Source organism: Vulpes lagopus, chromosome 2 (genome assembly GCF_018345385.1).
Source record: "Vulpes lagopus strain Blue_001 chromosome 2, ASM1834538v1, whole genome shotgun sequence".
Lineage (NCBI taxonomy): Eukaryota > Metazoa > Chordata > Mammalia > Carnivora > Canidae > Vulpes > Vulpes lagopus.
This window is the reverse complement of record NC_054825.1, coordinates 174,488,143-174,501,833: the sequence shown is the minus strand read 5'-3', so window position 1 is coordinate 174,501,833 and position 13,691 is coordinate 174,488,143. Positions and strand designations below refer to the sequence as shown.

The 13,691-nt window shown below is 53.4% G+C and overlaps 2 protein-coding genes across 2 annotated transcripts in view; both read left to right on the top strand.

Annotated features, from left to right (window-relative positions):
• The window catches only part of GPI (glucose-6-phosphate isomerase), a 26,835-nt gene extending 19,840 nt beyond the window's left edge, over window positions 1-6,995 (top strand). Inside the window, exons 10-18 of the mRNA XM_041742123.1 lie at window positions 2,627-2,687; window positions 3,094-3,137; window positions 3,247-3,399; window positions 4,495-4,624; window positions 4,751-4,827; window positions 5,900-6,028; window positions 6,247-6,322; window positions 6,408-6,474; window positions 6,590-6,995. Of these exons, the coding sequence (XP_041598057.1) occupies window positions 2,627-2,687; window positions 3,094-3,137; window positions 3,247-3,399; window positions 4,495-4,624; window positions 4,751-4,827; window positions 5,900-6,028; window positions 6,247-6,322; window positions 6,408-6,474; window positions 6,590-6,725 (873 nt within the window). The 3' untranslated portion in view covers window positions 6,726-6,995. The remainder of the gene's footprint in view (window positions 1-2,626; window positions 2,688-3,093; window positions 3,138-3,246; window positions 3,400-4,494; window positions 4,625-4,750; window positions 4,828-5,899; window positions 6,029-6,246; window positions 6,323-6,407; window positions 6,475-6,589) is intronic.
• The window catches only part of PDCD2L (programmed cell death 2 like), a 24,472-nt gene continuing 17,661 nt past the window's right edge, over window positions 6,881-13,691 (top strand). Inside the window, exons 1-5 of the mRNA XM_041734791.1 lie at window positions 6,881-6,961; window positions 10,255-10,439; window positions 10,549-10,725; window positions 10,829-10,889; window positions 12,877-13,250. Of these exons, the coding sequence (XP_041590725.1) occupies window positions 6,881-6,961; window positions 10,255-10,439; window positions 10,549-10,725; window positions 10,829-10,889; window positions 12,877-13,250 (878 nt within the window). The remainder of the gene's footprint in view (window positions 6,962-10,254; window positions 10,440-10,548; window positions 10,726-10,828; window positions 10,890-12,876; window positions 13,251-13,691) is intronic.

The following is a 13,691-nucleotide window of genomic DNA, read 5'->3' as shown; positions in this document are numbered from 1 at the left end:
ACCTCTGGGCCCCACTTCGTTCTCTCGTTCTTTCCCTCCATCCTGTCTGCCTGAAGCTCCGGAGGCCGTCGTCCGCCTTCCCCGTCCAGGGTGGCCTCGTGTCCTGATGGCCCCTGGGGCTCCCTGCTTCGTTCTCCAGCATCGCCTCCCAGCTCCTCCTCCTCCCTTCATCCGGAACGTGCTGTGGCTCCTCTTGCCCAGCCTTCTCAGTGGGCTTCCGGTAGAGAGTTAAGCCCCGATGCCCCAGGATCGGCCTCTCTTCCCGGCCTCTGGGAGGGCAGGGACTTGGAGCCTCCTTGGGAGAATTTCAATTCGCTTCTTGAAGCCACTTAAAGCACTTTCTGAGGGGCTTCATCCCCTCGCTATTGAGAACGGCTGCTCTTGCCGCAGGACCGCGCTGTGCTGTGCTGTGCCGTGCTGTGCCGCGCTGTGCTGGCTCTGGGATACCCCCCCCCCCCCCCCCCCCCCCCCCCCCCCCCCCCCCCCCGCCCACGGTGCTTTCCGGCAGCGGCTCCGGCGCTCCTCGGGGGCGCTTTGCCTTGAGCGCACTGCCGCGGTCCTTTCTCCCAAGCCCCAATCTCACTCCACGTTTATTGGCACGATGACTTCACTTACGTGTCTGGGGAGCGCCCATGGGCGGCTGCTGCTGCTGCCTGTGCTGGGAATGTGCTAGGCGCCCCGTAAGAAGCCGTTAGGAGCCCAGGAATGGATTTCTGAGGATGTAAGCGACACGGAGTGGAGTCTGCAAGTGTGACGAGGTATGTCTTGGGGCTGAGGCTGAGAAGACCTATCGGGTCTGAGCCCTGGGCCTGTCGCTGGCCTGAGAGGCACTGGGTCTGTCAGTGTCAGAAGGGGCAAGGCCAAGCCCAGCTATGTTGGTACCTGAGGAGGCAGGTACCCAGGTAGGTGGTGCCGGAGCTTTCATCGTTGGAGGAAGTGTGCTTGCGCACAGGTATGGGGCATTGGGTCCGGGAGTCTGAGGGTGCAGAGCCTGGCACGGGTGGATTCTGACCTGTTGGTGTCCAGGTAGGTGGGCTAGGCACAGGTGCAAGAGGCTGCCTGTAGGTATGAGGTACTAGGTCTGTCAGGGTCTGAGGAGGTGGGGCCTGGCACAAGTATGAGCCATCAGGTCTGTCAGTGTCCCACAGAGGCACAACCAAACACAGGTATGAGGTACTGGGTCTGTCAGTATTTGAAGACGCTTCGGCACAGGTATGAAGCACTGGATCTATCAGTGTCTGAGGGGGCTGGACCTGGCAAGGTATGAGATGCTGGTCTGTTGGTGTCTGAGGAAGTGGGTCCTGGTACCAGGTATGAAGCACTGGGTCTGTTTCTGAGGAAACTCAGCCTGGCACAGGTATGAGGTAGTGGGTCTGTCGGTGTCTGAAGAAATGGGGCCTGGCACAGGTATGAGGCACTGGGTCTGTCTGAGGAGGAGGCCAGGCCTGGTGCAGGTATGAGGCATTGGGTCTGTTTGTCTGTCAGAGGAGGAGGCCAGGCCTGATACAGGTCTGAGGCACTGGGTCTGTCTGAGGGGCAGGTGAAGCCTGGCACAGGTATGAGGCACGCTGGGTCTGGGGAGGACATCAGACCTGGTGTGGGTATGAGGCACTGGTCTGTCTGTCTGAGGAGAAGACCGGGCCTGGCACAGGTATGAGGTCCTCGGTCTATGTGTCTGAGGAGGAATCTGGGCCTGGCACAGGTATGAGGCGCTGGGTCTGTCTGTCAGAGGAGGAGCCTGGGCCTGGCGCAAGTGTGAGGCATTGGGTCTGTCTGTCTGAGGAGAAGGCCGGGCCTGGCACAGGTATGAGGTGCTGGGTCTATCTGTCTGAGGAGAAGGCCGGGCCTGGCACAGGTATGAGGCGCTCGGTCTATGTGTGTAAGGAGGAGCCTGGGCCTGGTGCAAGTATGAGGCGTTGGGTCTGTCTGAGGAGAAGGCCGGGCCTGGCAGAGGTATGAGGCGCTCGGTCTATGTGTCTGAGAAGGCCGGGCCTGGTGCAAGTATGAGGCGTTGGGTCTGTCTGAGGAGAAGGCCGGGCCTGGCAGAGGTATGAGGCGCTCGGTCTATGTGTCTGAGAAGGCCGGGCCTGGTGCAAGTATGAGGCGTTGGGTCTGTCTGAGGAGAAGGCCGGGCCTGGCACAGGTATGAGGCACTGGGTCTGTCTGTCTGAGGAGAAGGCCGGGCCTGGCACAGGTATGAGGCACTGGGTCTGTCTGTCTGAGGAGAAGGCCGGGCCTGGCAGAGGTATGAGGCGCTCGGTCTATGTGTCTGAGGAGAAGGCCAGGCCTGGCGCAGGTATGAGGCGCTGGGTCTGTGTGTCTGAGAAAGTGTCCGGGCCTGGCCTAAGTATGGAGTATGAGGCGCTGGGTCTGTCTGTCTGTCTGTCTGAGGAGACAAGGCCAGCCATGGTAAGGTCTTCAGTTGAGGTCCCCGTAGCCTCCCTGTTGGTCAGCACAGAGTTGCCAGCGCCTGGCCTGCTGTCTTGCTTCCCAGAGGTGGGTTGGGCCCAGGCCCTCCATGCTGCACCTGTGGAAGAGCACTGCTCCCGGGGGCAAGTTTTGTGGCAGGAGGGAGGGGGGCGGGGTGTGCCGACCCTTCTTCAGCACCTTTTCCTGTCTCTCCTAGTGGGTGGGAGGACGCTACTCGCTGTGGTCAGCCATTGGACTCTCCATTGCACTGCACGTGGGTGAGTGTGTTTCGGTCTTTGGGAGACCGTGCTGTAGTCTGCAGTTGGGTGGGCGGCTCCTGTCCCTGAACACCTTTCTGACCCCATAGGCCGCCGGCCTCTCCGCCCTTGGCTGGAACATTTCTTTCGGGTCAGGAGGGCAGGCCTGACTTTTCTCTGGGGTTCGCAGATTGGTCTCTCTGCCCCTCCCAGCTGCTGTCCTGTTGTTCCCACGGTAGGTGAGCTTAGATCTGCCCTGCGTCAGGGCCGACTCTGGTTAGAGAGGCTTTCTGTAGGCCCAAGTCTTCCCAGGTCCTGTTTCTTCTGGCCGCACATCAGCCTTTCCATGGTTCCAGAAGAAGCTGTGTCCACTGCCACGAGGGCACTAGGCATGACCGTTTCTGTTGACGCTGCTCTTGTGTCGCAGGATTTGACAACTTCGAGCAGCTGCTCTCAGGGGCTCACTGGATGGTAAGTGCTGAGGCTTACGCTCTCTGCCAGACACTTGGTTGGTCCAGCTCCCCCCTTCCTTGCCTCCCGGGCAGCTGCTCAGCTCCCACCTACGCTGCTGTGGTTTTAGGACCAGCACTTCCGTACGACGCCCCTGGAGAAGAACGCCCCTGTCCTGCTGGCTCTGCTGGGCATCTGGTACATCAACTGCTTTGGGTGTGAGACGCAGGCCGTGCTGCCCTACGACCAGTACCTGCACCGCTTTGCTGCCTACTTCCAGCAGGTACCAGCTGCTGGGCCCAGCCTTGGAGCCAGCCTGTGGGGGGTCTGGGAGGCCCAGGAGCCCAGGTGCCCAGCTTCCTGTCCCTCCAGTGGCTTTTCCCCCGACTTGGGCATGGCCAAGGCCCACTTCCGTTCCCAGTCTCAGGATGGATCTCCGTTCCCAGGGTCTGTTTGATACGTGTTAGCAGAGTTTGACTAACGGGAGGGGCATGACTGGTTATGGTGGTGAGCGGTGAGGCCCAGGCTTGGCTCAGCCTGGGTCATTGCTGGCTCATTTCTTCCTTGGCCACCATTCTGTGTGCCTGTGGTAGGGCAGGGCCACCAGCTGGCACCCCTGGGGCTTGTACTGCCTTTGTCCCTCCAGAGAGGCAAATTCACAGCCAGTCTGTGGTGCCTCTTTGAGCTACTCCTGCCCTCTGCACCCCTTCAAATCTTTAGAACCTCTGGGGACCAAGCAGCCCCTCTCCTAGTCCAGATTCTGTTTCAGGCAGCCCTTCCCCATATGTCCCTGGTTTCTCTAGCACGACCCTAGTTTTGCCCTGCAGCCCTTGGGCAGGCACAGCGGACTTGCACCAACTCCTGAAGGTGACAGAAGAGGGGGGCCAGGGCTCCCCACAGCCCAGCATCTCGTTGGTGGGACAGACTTCAGAGGCTGTACACCCTGGACCCCAGCCAGCCTTTCCCTTGAGACATCAGTTAAAGAGGGGCACTTGGCTGGCTCGGTCAGAAGAGCACGTGACTCTTGATCTCGGGGTCATGAGTTCGAGCCCCACATGAGGTGTAAAGATTACTTAAATAAATAAACTTAGAGAAAAGACATCAGTTAAAGATACTGTGACTGATTTCTGCTCATAGGGAGGTTCTCCTCAGACCTCCATATCCACCTTCTAGCCATGGGTCCTTCCGACAGTGGCCTAAGCCAGAAAGAGACAAGCCTGTGTCCTCATAGGTGAGGGGAGATAAAAGGGTCATGCCTGTGGATGCCCACAGGGCAGGGGGCAGGTACGCTTGGTGCATCCTAGGCAGGATTTGGGCACGGTGCATGAAGCAAAGCAAGACTTACAGATAGAGGCCTGGGCTTCTGTCCCTGTTCCAGGGTGACATGGAGTCCAACGGGAAGTACATCACCAAGTCCGGCACTCGTGTGGACCACCAGACAGGCCCCATTGTGTGGGGGGAGCCAGGGACCAATGGCCAGCATGCCTTCTATCAGCTCATCCACCAAGGTACGGCCCGTCTGGCCTGGGCACGGGTGCTGCAGTGGACGTGGTGGGCCGCCCGCAGAGACTTCTCTCGCAGGTGGTTCCCATGGGCTGGGGTAGGCGCTTGGGTGACCACTGTTCCCTTTACAGGCACCAAGATGATACCCTGTGACTTCCTCATCCCGGTCCAGACCCAGCACCCGATAAGGAAGGGTCTGCATCACAAGGTAAGAGCCCGGTCCAGCCTCTCCTCACACTTTCTCACGCACATTACACGCAGACTATTGAATAGCCGATGCATTAGTCGGGAGCTTAACACTAGTTACCTATTCTTGTGTAATAGATTTCACAGACTCAGTGGCTTAAAACAACACCCAATCTTTTTTTTTAAAGATTTCATTTATTTATTCATGAGAGACACACAGAGAGAGAGAGAGGCAGAGACATAGGCAGAGGGAGAAGCAGGCTCCATGCAGGGAGCCTGATGCGGGACTCGATCCCGGGACTCCAGGATCACATCCTGGGCTGAGGCAGGCGCTAAACCGCTGAGCCACCCAGGGATCCCCAACAACACCCAGTTTTTATCTTGGTTTCTGTGCGTCTAAAATCTAGCAGCCTCCACTGCGTCTCTGCTGAGGGTAGGACCAAGGTCCAGTTTCCTTGATGGCAGCTGGGGGTCATTCTCAGTTTTGAGAAGCCTTGGCCTGCGGTGCTGTCTAGCTTCGATTCTGTCCTGCCTCTTCTGTTGCATCTCTCTGACCGACTCATTTTTCATGTTCGTTGTGTCTAAGGGCACGTGATTGTATTGGGCCCACCTAAGGGCATGGAGCCAAGATCGTGCTTACCACAGCAGCAAATGGGAAGTCGGTTGAGCATTCGACTCTTGGTTTGGGCTTGGGTCATGATCTCGGGGTATAAGATCGAGCCCCGAGTCAGGCTCTGCTCTGTGAGGTGTCTGCTTGGGATTTTCTCTCTCTCTCTCTCTCTCTCTCTCTCTCTCAAATAAATTCTTTAAAAAAGAAAAAGAAAAAGATAGATAATGCTAATTTCTTAGCAGGGTCTTTGGCAAGTCACAGGTATTCCTTAAAGGGGAGTTACTGTTGTTACGTGCTTTGCTATGTCACCCGATGTGACTTGCCATTGTCGTCCCCCCCGCCGCCCCCCCCAGCTCCACTTGAACTCTACATGGGGGGCCAGCAGCCTGACCTAGGCTGAAACTAACCGCAGCTGGGAAGTCCTGCCCCTCTACCTGAAGCTCAGGCAGTACTTCCAAGTGGAACTGGGTGTCTCTCTTGTCAGATCCTCCTGGCCAACTTTTTGGCCCAAACTGAGGCTCTGATGAAGGGGAAGTCGACAGAGGAGGCCCGGAAGGAGCTGCAGGCCGCAGGAAAGAGTCCAGAGGACTTAGAGAAGCTATTGCCACACAAGGTCAGCACTTCTCCTAAAGTGGTTTTGGATGGCATCCTGGCATTGGAAAGATAAAGTTATGGGATCAGGGTAGGGATTTATGGTGTGCCTGGTCCCTCCTGTAGGAGGGACTGTCCCTACAGATCTGCATATCCCAGCCTCTGGGGCAGGGTGCACATCCCTTCTGAGGATTGGGGAATTATGACTAACCAGGGGACATTCCTGGGTGTTTTCTGAAGGTCTTTGAAGGAAATCGCCCAACAAACTCTATTGTGTTCACCAAGCTCACGCCATTCATTCTGGGAGCCTTGATTGGTGAGTGAGCAGGGAAGGTCCTGGCCTGGGGTAGGTTGGATAAGGCTGGTCAAGCCCTAATGTGCCCCATCTGCCACCTCTGTAGCCATGTATGAGCACAAGATCTTCGTTCAGGGTGTCATCTGGGACATCAACAGCTTTGACCAGTGGGGGTGAGTTGCTGCTCCTCAAGGGGAGGGTAGAGCATGCCTGTGGGTTGGCTTGTGGATTTGACTAGCAATGCTGGAACCTTCCTCTTACAATTCTTGTTCATTGTTGTCCTGGCAGGGTGGAGCTGGGAAAGCAGCTGGCCAAGAAAATTGAGCCTGAACTTGATGGCAGTAGCCCAGTCACCTCTCACGACTCTTCCACGAACGGGCTAATCAACTTCATCAAGCAGGAACGTGAGGCCAGAAGCCAATAAACTCATGCCCGGCTGCAGTCCCTGTTGTAACTGGTCCTTGTCTCTCCTCACCAGAGATGCGCTGCACAGTCTTTCCCAGAGCACCCTCTGGTTGTGGGCTTGGAGCACAAGCCCTTTGGGGGAAGCTGGTCTGGAATTGCCACCCCTGCCCATCCATGTCCATGTGCCCTCTGTTTTACGATTGGCTGAAGTGTTCCAGTGCAGCTGATTTTTCTGACCGTGTTCGCTTTGTTCGTGTACCAGATAGAAAAATAAAGATGCCACAAAGAGGTTGTAGGCTCAGCCTCTTCTAATCTCCAGAAGTAGTGCTCTACACGAGTTAGGTGCCCAGTAGGAGTGATGTGCCTTGATTGAGGCTTGACTGTAAGTGGTGAGTAGGTCCAGAATGCAGGACGCTCCCTTGAGGAGAGGGTGGAGGGAGGTGGGGCACCATCAAAGTCACAAGAGGAACTTGGCTTCTGTAAGCAAACCCCTTCTCCTTTGTCCACTCCTCACTCCTGTGACTTCGGAGGAATTGTACACTTCTATTCACTGGATAATTCTAAAAAGCTGCATTAGAATATGTCTGTTTTAGGTGAACACCCAGTCTGGATCAAGGGTGGTGATCATCTTTCTGGCCAGATGCTCAAGTAATTCTTTCCTAAGAGAGACATTGAAAAAAAAAAAAGAGGATTTTGAACAGACCACCCATTTATTGTCTATTCAAGATCCTAAATAATATTTTTGGCCAACTTGGCAGAAAGGGAAATTTATTCCAAAAAGTCAGTGAGCAGAATTGATGAGCAGACTAGAGGGCTGAGCTCCCAGGATCTACACCCTAGATCATGATACAGAATCTAGACAGAAAGACTGCTCCCCTTTCACAAAGCCCTACTGCCCCCCCACCATCACAGCTGCCTTCACCCTAATTAGGAATATCCTAATTACAGAAAGTGACCATACAGGTGTAAATGTCTGCTTAAGATAATACTCAGAAATTGTTAGCACTTCTCTGTGTGAATTCCAAAAACAAATGCCCACTTCTCACTTTGGCAGACGTGATATAAAGATGTTCTTCCACAGTCAGGCTCTGTTGAGGCTCCTGGTAACCCCCCTCCTTTCCTCACTACATTTAAAAAACATTTTTTTTTTTAGAGAGAGAGAACATGAGCAGGAGGGGCAGAGGGAGAGGGAGAGAGAAATTCAAGAAGACTGCTGAGCACAGAGCCCTACATGGGGCTCGATATCATGACCTGAGCTGAAGCCAAGTTGTACGCCTAACCAACTGCGTCCCCTACGCACCCCAACCCACCTCCTTTCTTAATGTAGCTGATGAAAAGTGAAGGTCTTTTCCTATTAGAAGCACTTCCTCTTACAAAAGAGCAAGCACACAAAAAACTGTAGAGAGAAAAATTTTAGGTAGCAGAGCCCCTGTGACTAGCTGAGCTTCACGTGAAGGCTTTCTTAGGAGTGGGACCTCTGCTCCTCTGGGCCAGCTGCCAAGTCTCCTGTCTTGCCTTATGCAGGAGGAACTGGCACGTGTCAATTAGATGGCCACACATCCCTTGGCCCTATCTTGTTCCGCTCCCCCCATCACCACCACTATCACTTGTGGCTTCCACTTGTTGCAAATTCTGGAACAGTATTATTTAGGGTTCTCCAGAGAAACATAACCAATAGGATGTAGATACATGTGAGATGTATCAGGAGAATTGGCAAATGTGAGTATGGAGGCTGAGAAGTCCCACAATACACTGTTTACCACCAGCTGAAGAACCAGGAAAACCGAGACAGGTGGTTCAGCTTGAGAACCCAGAGGTCACTGGTGTTAGTCCCCAAGTCTGAAGGCCTAAGAATCAAGATCTGATATCTGAGGGCAGGAGAAGATGGATATCCCAGCTCAAGAAGAGAGAATTCACCCCTTCTCTGCCTTTCTCTTAGGGCCCTCAACAGACTGGATCATGCCCATCCACACCGGTGAGGGCAGATCTTTTATTTATTTATTTATTTATTTATTTATTTATTTATTATTTATTTTTATTTATTTTTTTGAGGGCAGATCTTTAAAAAAAAAAAAAAGATTTTTAAAGATTTTATTTATTCATGAGTGGCAGAGGGAGAGGGAGAAACAGGCTCTCTGTGGAGGGGGGAGCCCAATGTGAGGCTCCAATCCAGCACCTTGGGATCAAGACCCAAGCCGAAGGCAGGTGCTTAACCAACTGAACCAACCAGGCACCCTTCTTTTCTCAGTCTACTGATTCAAATGCTATTCTCTTCTGGAAACACCCTCACAGACAATCTGAGAAATAACGTTTCACCAGCTATCTAGGCACCTCCTAGCCCTGTTAAGTTGGTACATAAACCATCGTGAACAGCTCTTCACTGTGAGAGTAAAACAGCTTTCAACACCTTCATTCTGTACTTGCTCAACACAAACTGAAACAACTAGCTGGCTCAGTCAGAGGAACATGTGACTCTTGATCTCTGGGTCGTGAGTTCAAGCCCTACATCAGGAGCAGAGATTACTTACAAAAATAAATATTAGCAACTTGATGATTTGTGTGAGTTTGTCCGGGAAGTCCAACCTATAAAATTAAGTGGAATGCTTCAAATCTCACACACGCCAGCACATTTTTGTTAACATTATTCCAAGGACCCCACAATAATGGTAGTTTCAAATATGATGTCCTACTGCCTCTGGAATTCCAGAATGTGGTAGCAATTAACTTTTTGAAAGCTCAATAAATAAAATCTTTAAAAAAATAAAAAAGGGGCAGCCTGGTGGCTCAGCGGTTTGGCACCGTCTTCAGCCCAGGGGGTGATCCTGGAGTCCCGGGATCTAGTCTCACGTCAGGCTCCCTGCAGGGAGCCTAAAGATTTTCAAATCTTTAAAAAAATAAATAAACCTAGGTTGTGCGAGATTAAAAGAAAAAAAAAAAAGAAGTTCCCTTACAGAAAATTCCAACCATGTATAAGTCAAGTAGCATAATGTCTACAAAAAAAAAAAAGAGGTCTACATTTTTTTTTTAAAGATTTTATTTATCTATTCATGAGAGATGCAGAGAGAGAGAGAGAGAGACTGAGACACAGAGGGAGGAGCAGGCTCCATGCAGGGATCCCGATGCGGGACTCGACCCTAGGCCTCCAGGACCGCGCCCTGGACTGAAGGCGATGCTAAACCGCTGAGCCCCCCGGGCTGCCCTGATGTCTGCTGTTTGATGCCAAATTTCAAGTGATCAACTCATGCCCTGCTCCATAATTTCCTTTTTTATTTTTTATTTTTATTTTTTTTGCTCCATAATTTCCTAAGTAAGCATTTTGACGTGTACCTATAAAAATCAAACTTTTTTTTTTTTAATCATTATTCCACTTCGGGTAAAGCCTTTCGGCAAGACTACTTCACAGCAGACGCTGCCCCCTTCCTTCCTCGCGCGGTCCCAGGCACGCATCCGGGGCTCGGGGTTTGCAGCTCCCGCCCGCAGCGGCCGCCCGCGCGCCTCAGGGCCCTAACTCCTCCCGAGGACCCTAAGGGGGCGGGGCCGTCTGGCAGGGGGCGGCGCGCGTGCGCACAGCGGCGCGGCCTCTCGGCTGCCGTAGTCCGCCGCGGCACGCGGGGGCCTCGTGGGCATGGCGGCTGCTCGGGCGGCCGTGCTGCTCGGGCTTCGGGACGCCGCAGTGCGCGGCCGCCCCACGGGGCCGGGCGCCTGGACTGCGAGCAAGCTGGGCGGCCTCCCGGTGAGGCGGGCGCCGCGGCGGGGGCGGCGGGGCGGGGCGGGGGCCGGGGTGAGGGCGCGGGCGAGGCCCCCGAGCCGCCCGCCCGCTGAGCGCGCCCCCTCGCCCTCAGGACGCGTTGCCGGCGGTGGCGGCGCCGAGGCCGGCGTGTGAACGTTGCAGGCAGCCTCTTGCCCTGGTCGTGCAGGTGTACTGCCCGCTGGAAGGCTCCCGGTTCCACCGGCTCCTGCACGTGTTCGCCTGCCCCCTGCCCGGGTGCGGCGGCGGCGGCGGCGGCCGGGGCGCGCAGGTAGGCGGGGCAGCCCGCGCGCTGGGGGCCGCCCGGGAGGGGCCCTGCCGGCTGGCCCGGTGGTCCGCTCGGAGCCTCACTGTCCTTTATTTTCACCCCGCAGCTGGAAGGTGTTCCGTTCCCAGTGCCTGCAGATGCGAGAGACGGGGGCGCACGATGCTCAGGTAAACCGGTTGCAGTTAGCTTCTTAGGACTTGCTGCGATTTGAGAGTGTTTTCCAGACTGTTGTCTAACGTAGACCTTAAGCCGTGACCTTGGAGGTACGTTGGAATGGGTTTTGCACTTTTTTTTCTGAACGGTGAAGGGCTGCCTCCTTAAGGTTTCGTTTGTTTATTTTAATATATACTGAAGGGGGCAGCCCTGGTGGTTCAGCGGTTTAGCACCGCCTTCGGCCCGGGGCATGATGCTGGAGACCCTGGATCGAGTCCCACGTCGGGCTCCCTGCGTGGAGCCTGCTTCTCCCTCTGCCCGTGTCTCTGCCTCTCTCTCTCTGTGTCTCTCATGAATAAATAAAATCCTTAAAAGTATATATATACTGAAGGTCTTGAGGCACATAACTCGCTGGTGTTTCTGTTTGGGAAAAAGTGTGGATGTGTACACGTCCGCGCTTGTGTGTGACAGATAAATATGGTTATAGTAAATCTAGTTCATGTGATACGTGTTCATGTGTCTAGCATTTAATTAAAGAATCAGAATTTATTGAATTAGAAAGTTGGGCAGGTTGGTAGCTGCAGAATGAAACTCGGTCTCCCTGTGGCTGTGAATGTTGGCTTCTGTGTACACTGAGCTCTTAACGTGTGCCTGCTACCCTGCTACTGTTACCAGGAATGAAAAGCTGAAGGCACAGGTGTGTACCTGTATTTCTCAGGGTTCCATTGCAGATAATAGAAAAGCACTGATCTTTTAAAGCCCAGACAGGGATCCCTGGGTGGTGCAGCGGTTTGGAGCCTGCCTTTGGCCCAGGGCGCGATCCTGGAGACCTAGGATCGAGTCCCACGTCCGGCTCCCGGTGCATGGAGCCTGCTTCTCCCTCTGCCTGTGTCTCTGCCTCTCTCTCTCTCTCTCTCTCTCTGTGTGTGTGTGTGACTATCATAAATAAATAAAAATTAAAAAAAAAAATAAAGCCCAGACAGACTTCAAATTAGGACTTTACTGACACTGAATAAGTTGGAGGGGGCCGGGCAGCCCAGGTGGCTCAGCGGTTTAGCGCCACCTTCAGCCCAGAGCCTGATCCTGGAGACCCCAGATCAAGTCCCATGTCAGGCTCCCTGCATGGAGCCTGCTTCTCCCTCTGCCTGTCTTTCCTCTCTTTCTCTCTCTGTCTCTCATTAATAAATAAAATCTTAAAAAAAAAAAGTTGGAGGGGGCCACTCCAGGAATGACCTTCAGAACCACACCTCAGAGTGAACTGGCCTGTCAAAGAGCTGTTACACCACCCACCGCACCTGCAGAGAGCTGACATGTGATCTGGTAAACTGGAAGCTGCCCTTTTCAGATCTTGTGGTTCCAGATCCTTGCTTGATACCCACCTATAGACTTTTGCTGTATCACAACAGAAAAATTGTTTCTCAAGTTTGTCTCCCTGGTGGACCTGATTAGCCAGCCGTTGATCATATCTGCCGGCCTAGCTGCTAAGGCGTCTGGGAAATGTAGTTCTGTCCTGCTAGCTTATGTAATACGTGAAGCACATCTGAGTTTATTTTTTTATTTTTTAATTTTTATTTTTATTTATGATAGTCGCACACACAGAGAGAGAGAGAGGCAGAGACATAGGCAGAGGGAGAAGCAGGCTCCATGCACCGGGAGCCCGACGTGGGATTTGATCCCGGGTCTCCAGGATCGCGCCCTGGGCCAAAGGCAGGCGCTAAACCGCTGCGCCACCCAGGGATCCCCTGAAAGAGTTTAGAATAGATGTTTGAAGAAACCACTGTATTACATTTGCCACGCTGCCCTTGCAAAGGGAAGGGAATTTTTGTTACCTCCCACATGGTTGAGTACACGGGGTCCAGAAAGGTGAATCAGAGTGTGCAAGGGAGGAAGGTGCTGTATGAAAGCTCCCTGGGGAAGGTGAAGGAATGAGTAGCTCCAGCCAAGGGAATAAGTGAGAGCACCCAAGTGTGCTTGGACTTCATTCACTGGATGTTCTTCCAGAAACAGGAAAATGGCCTTGCAGCTGACGATTGGTGCGAAGGTGCAGATGACTGGGGAAGTGACAGTGAGGCCGCACCACCACCACAGCTTACCTTGGATTTTGGGAATGATTCCATCGGAGCCAAAGACAGAGACTTTACTGCCCAGCTCCAGGATCTCCACCTGCAGGACACTGTCTTGGGCGCTGCTCCTCGTGTTTCTCCTGGTGAAGAGATGGCCTTGCCCTCTGTGGTGCCACAGTTCCTGCCCTACTACATCTGTGTTGTAGAGGAGGAGGATTACAGGGACTTTGTCAGTCTGGATCACGCACATAGCCTTCTGAGGGAATATCAACAGAAAGAAGGAATGGATATGGACCAGTTGCTTTCTCAAAGGTGAGAATGTGTGCTGCTGAGTCTGAGAAGGGACTTGATCAGTAGGCTGCCACAGTAGGTACCCTTTGGTTTGACTCTAGTACTCGGGGAAACCTTTTCAGGCAGAACTGGTATGTCTGGACCCTTTCTCCTTTGCTCCTCTTGGATGAGAAAGGAAAACAGACAAGGGGATCTTATCAGCCACCGTTGAGTCAGCTTGAAAACCCTTTGCTCTGTTTTTACGTACCCTCAAGAAAATGAGCAAAGTAGTTAGTGGTGACAACTTTTACAGAAGAACATGTGTTTAATATCTCTTTAACTTTATTTTCTGTTTTTAAAGATATAGGTCAGACAAGTTGGAGAAATGCCATTTGTTTTTTTGTCTCTTGGCTGTGGCTCAAAAACTGGCCTGGGATGTCAGAGACATGCCCAGAACCTCAGGTGTCACCAGTGAAGTGAGAG